The following is a 5789-nucleotide window of genomic DNA, read 5'->3' on the forward strand; positions in this document are numbered from 1 at the left end:
TATTTACATATGGTGTCTTCGATCTCATATTCCTCTTGATGTTACATAATATCTTTCTGAGCTATAATTTGATCCGATATGCTGCTAATCTTAAGATTTCATCTATTCATTATCGCAATGAAATATATCCTACCTCATAGAGTAATTTACCATTATAGATTCCATTGGGAAAGCAAACTGTAAAAATACAATATACTTACATTGTAAAATTATAACAAGACAGGGTCTAATAACAATGTGGCTTCCTGGCAATCTGTAGCTATATGGACAGCAAGTCACTAGGTGTGCAGTTTGTGAATGAAGCACCATGCCACGCCATAAGAATCTGGTCCAGTCATGACTGTCACATGTACAGGTCATACTGTAGGGTGATAAATGGACAGGAAATTGTATCTGCCAAAAATAATTTACTCAATCAAAGCTTTCACTCCATAACAGTGGTCTGACTGACACCCTCTATAATTTTTCACCTGTCATTCATCGTTGCCTGAGCTTGTTCAAACAAGGGCAGGCATATCAGCCCAATCTGGTAGAGCAGTGGTTCTCAACCTTTTCAGGCCGGGACCCCCCAAAATAATCATATTTGAACTGGGGAGTGGGACCCCTCACCTTGACAAGCACTTGGAATTGTAGGACTTGGGACATTCAATTTGGTTTGACTCGGTTCCACAGATAGTGAAAATATAGCTCCATTAAGAACCTCTCACAACTATACAGCTCGGAGCTGTATAGTTGAGTGAGAGGTTCTTAATGGAGCTAGTGAAAATATAGTAAAAAAATTGCTGATCTAAAAGCCCACGTTGTGAGCTTGCAGATCGGCTATTTTCAAAAATGTTGCCTCCTTATATTATTTAACAATTTGGTCAATGTTTGACCAGTTTTTATACTATAGTTTGTTGATTACTTTTAATGCAGTAATGGTCTTTTCTTGGAGGTATTAAAAGGGTCTTAAAAGTCCTTAAATAGTCACTTCACTGGGGACCCCACAAAATCATGTGGGGACCTCCCTGTGGGTCGGGACCCAAATGTTGAGAACCACTGTGCCAGAGGGCTAATGCTGCCTGCCCAGGTTGGGTCGGTGGGATAATGTTTTGGGGAATGGATGCTTTGTTTATCATATTATTTATACGATATGTATTTATTCACAAGGACAATGAGGACTCTTTTAATACAATTCAACAAGGAATGGCACATGCAAATGCGAATTCCTTGACAGTGTGCCATTCCATGAACTGCTACTATGAAGTCGCTCTTTTCCACTTTGTATTCCTTTGCGGCCCCAGATGAGCTCCAGTCCAGTGTCTCCTCAGCTGTGAATTCTACCAAGCCATGCAAGTTTTGTCCATGTTTGACCAGTGTATCAGAACATGCGGTTCAGTTATCACCCTGTCCTTTTGTCACCCGGGCCTCAAATAAATGCTGGGCATAATAGCCATGGATCCATGGATGAACTTCAAACCTGGTGTTTGCGTTTTTTCCCTTTTTGGCCCGTACAACTACAGAGACGTTAATATTTCAAATATAAAGTGCATACCCCATGGCCATGGATGTAACAATTCTGTACGGGACCTCAGAAGTACCCGTATTTTCCGTATTGTTCAATAAAAAGCATTTTAATCCGATCGGTGGCCATTTTATTACAGAGTTATATTATATCAGAGTGCAATACACCTCCCAACCGGTAGGGTCACGTAGTTGAAAGCATAATGGAGACAATACGGAGAAAATGGCCACCGATCGGATCGGATTGAACAATACGAAAAATACGGGTACTTCTGAGGGCCCGTACATAATTGTAAGATCCGTGGCCATGGGGTAAGGAATTTATATTTTAAACCTGAACGTTTAAGTAGATGTACGGACCAAAAAGGGAGAAAGTGCAAACACTATGTTGAAGTCCATGACTGACAGTCAGATTCAGGATGAATATAATAATCAACCTTGTTGTGCATTGAAAACTATTTAGATTATTTGAACTCTTGCACAAAAAAGATCACCAGCACTCACTTGAATTCCTTTTAGGATGTCTTATGTATTGAAGACTCAACATACATAGCACACGGACGTTTCGTCCCACGCGGCCTTCCTCATGTGATTTTCCTTGGTTGTGATTAACCTAGACACAGGTGCATGCACAGGTGCCATTATTAAAGTGGACCAAGATGCTGCGTTCAAAGAGGTCCGGGTGGACACAAATGTCTGGTTGTGGTGTTGTCTCATGAGTTTGTTTTAGTTTTTTTTTAGTTTTTTTTCAACAATACAATGTTTAAAATGTCCAAAAGCAGTCTATGCCAGTTCCTCAACCTAGTGAAAGACAGACTCAAATCATTAGAAATAGGGTTCATAATGACAAAATCATTAGAAATACAAGTTCTGAAATATACCAAAATATCTGAAAATAGATAGGCTGGCCTGGAACCTTTATATGCAAATTGGCACCAACTATAAAAACCTATTAAGCAGGCAGGTGTAGGCCTCAAAGAGCATTAAAGTGTAATTGGCGATTTCACATCCTTGTTTCTAATATTACTTTTATGTTCTGAAATCCTGAAATTATTTGAACTGCATTGCAATCTGCATTATTTCGGTGTTTTGTCTTTACAAACATTTGTTTTTATGAACACATAGACCCCCAGATTGTGGGGGGGGGGGGGGATCACATTTAAAGATGATATTATACCTCCAAAACATGTAAACAAAAGTATACTTCCTTGACAACAAAATGTGAAGTTGTTTCCAAAGACCAATAAAATCACAATAAGAAACAAATGTAAACAATCAGTGGGAAGTTTTTATGTCCTGTAACCTGCAACATCTCAGACACTGTATGTAATCCTGACGCAGTATACGCTAAGTAGATGAATCAGAATGTTCAGAAATATGATTTGACATAGGAATAATGCGTAGTGAAACAAATGCTCGCCTGCTAGGTATTTTGGTATAATGGTGACTGCCAGTGCTGAGTGACGTAGAAGCCAAGACCAGGTCTCTATTCAAAGTCAGTTTAATGAAATTCAGCCCTAAGGGATAAGCAGGAAGTAGGAGCTAATCTTCAAAATCAGTGAGCCAGGTAAATGAAATCAGTGCTGGCCTGGTCAAATGGATTATATCAGAACACATCGGACTGTGCAAAGATAGGAGATCAATTATAATAAAAGCATGTGATGTTTTACATCATGTACAACATGGCTTGTACATTTATTTATTTGTTTGTTCTTTCTTTTCTTTCTTTCTTTCATTTATTAGTCATACGTTCAATGTCAAAATTTGATAGAACAATAGATATTGGTGCAGGCAGGGTCTGTACCCCCAGGTGTTATCATTTATTCATCAATCCATCATTTGTTTGCTTGTTTAGTCTGTGCGTGCGTGCGTGCGTGCGTGCGTGCGTGCGTGCGTGCGTGCGTGCGTGCGTACAGCAGCATTGAGCAATGTTCCCTTTATTGTTACTGTTCTAGTGTGAATTGTGTGGTTTATTTAACCTTTGCCTTTACAAAACAATCAAAACGCTGCACTTTTATGATGTTCATTTACATTTACATTTTCTATAGCGTGTATTGTACATGTACATGACATGAAGAATGTCATCAAGAATAAGTTCATTAAATAATGCACAACCATAGCAAAGACACTAAGACAGTTAACCTCCATAACATGTTCATGAGAGCTGTATACCAACAAAATAGAGGCTCAAAAGCAAGTCAAACCAGTTCACTTAAACTAGTTTACACAGAACAGAGAGCCATAATAAATGACATTGTGGCTTTTTAAGTGTCAGCAGACGGCACTGTTTCTAATCTGCTGCGGGAGGCTCTTGTCTCATTCAGTAGGTACTTGCTGGTGGTCTGGCACCAAAACACCTGCTTGTAGGACTTCCTAAAGTTTTCCGACAGGAAGGCGTAGATAATGGGGTTGACGGAGGAGTTGCTGTATGCCAGGCCGTGTGCCACCACACGGAACAGGAAAGATGCCTGGGTGAGTGGGAAGGTGCCGAAGTCCACCCACAGGTGGACTACGTGGTGTGGCAACCACGACAAGCAGAAGACCACAACCACCACCAGGACTGTCTGGGTAGTCTGGGCAGCAACATAGGGAGATGATGGAGAGAATAACCTTTTAACAATAATTTTGCAGTGTGAATGTGCGTTGACAGGAAAAGGTAATTTGCCCCACTAACCTTCTTTTTAGAAGTCTTTGACTTTTTGGACGTGTTTTTCAGCTTTTTGTGTAGATGGTTTAAAACCTACATGACAGATGAGATGCCATGTGTAATAGTTAACATGGATAAACATATGGCATTGGAGTTTTGTATACTTAAATAATAGCCTACAATATTATGTACAAAATAATCATAAATAGTGCTACTTATGCTAGACAGTTTTCTCACATCATTACCGTTTCCCCATTTCTACAAACAATTTACATAGTAGGCTACTCATGTTATAACATGATGAATTGAATACACAGGACCCCAATGGAAACAAGCCATAGTGCTTTCTTGGGTTTATCCTTTTAGCATCCTTTTGTATGGAACTGTACCTCTGTGCTTTTTTTGCAAACTGTTGATAAAGTAATCAATCAATCAATCAATCGATCAATCAATCAACGCCCCTTTCATTTAAAAACATAATACCAACCTTTGCGTAACAGACAGATATCAAAGTAAGAGGTAGAAGGTAGCCAAACACGAACGTGCACACCACGTAGATTTGTCTGTGATGATCTGGCCAAATCACCCAGCAATACGTGCTGTTCTCCTCTGTCTCAACGATGCTCTGGTAGTGAGCCACCGGTGCTGCCATCACCACGGACACGGTCCATATGAACAGCACGCCCAGCATGGCATGCCTGCCCACCCGGATGGACGAAGATTTACGTGCGTGGACAATGGCCACATATCGGTCCACTGACAGTGCAGACAAAGTAAAAATACTGACAAGCATGGAGACGGTGAAAAAATAATGTGTGAACTTGCAAATGAAAGCCCCGAGGACCCATGTCGGTAGCACATAAACGGTGGCCTGAAAAGGGACACAGAACAGGAGATAGGACAGGTCAGCCACGCTCAAATTAAGGATGAAGATGTTCGTTGTGCTCCTTCGTTGTCCGGGTTTACTGCGCGCCAACACAGTGATTACCATGCTGTTCCCAAGCACACCAAGGATAAAAATGAGTCCGAATATAAGAAGCGTAATAAAGTTATCTACGCCTATCCCCAGCAAAGGTTTAGTTGCAGTTGGCAGCATCATTGTGTCGTTACTGAATGGTTGACTTTGGTTATCCATTATTTGGTCAGGTAATGTGGTGTAAGGAACCTAAAAGATATAAAGAAGTTTCAGGTCGTCATATAAAACTTCAAGCCTTTGCACAAATCTGCAGCTTTAAATGGTTCATCCAACCATGCAGCTTTCGTATGAGTGTATGTGCTCGGAGAGGGGATGCATGGAGCTAATTTATTTACAGGCTTCCCCCTGTATTTCCAAGCAACGTCACTAGTCTGTGCGTATTAAATTCCACCAAGACTTACAGGGCGCCTCCCAGTTCTAAACCCTTTTGCTTGTTTGGATCGCACATACTTCTTTGCATTAGCCTATACTCAAGGAGCCAAGTCATTGGCCACTTGAAACCAGCAGGGTTTGACTCCCACCTCTAGTTACGAGGGCATCATGAATTTAAATCCAGCATTTTGAGAGACTATTTTATATAATGATAGCAGAGCTTCAAAGCATATTATTGAAGAATATGGCGGGGTTGGAGAAGAGGCTTTATGCTATTTTATGTCACTGTAC

General features: G+C 40.6%; 1 protein-coding gene across 1 annotated transcript; it reads right to left on the minus strand.

The window, feature by feature from the left end:
* Positions 1-3767: 3767 nt before the first annotated feature.
* galr1a (galanin receptor 1a) lies at positions 3768-5285 on the minus strand (the record flags this gene model as incomplete). Its single annotated transcript, XM_080442568.1, has 3 exons — positions 3768-4076; positions 4178-4243; positions 4638-5285. The coding sequence occupies 3 exons, from the start codon at positions 5283-5285 to the stop codon at positions 3768-3770; spliced, it is 1023 nt and encodes a 340-aa protein (XP_080298694.1).
* Positions 5286-5789: the final 504 nt, after the last annotated feature.

The sequence above is a fragment of the Gymnoscopelus braueri genome (genome assembly GCF_963280865.1).
Source record: "Gymnoscopelus braueri genome assembly, chromosome: 11".
Lineage (NCBI taxonomy): Eukaryota > Metazoa > Chordata > Actinopteri > Myctophiformes > Myctophidae > Gymnoscopelus > Gymnoscopelus braueri.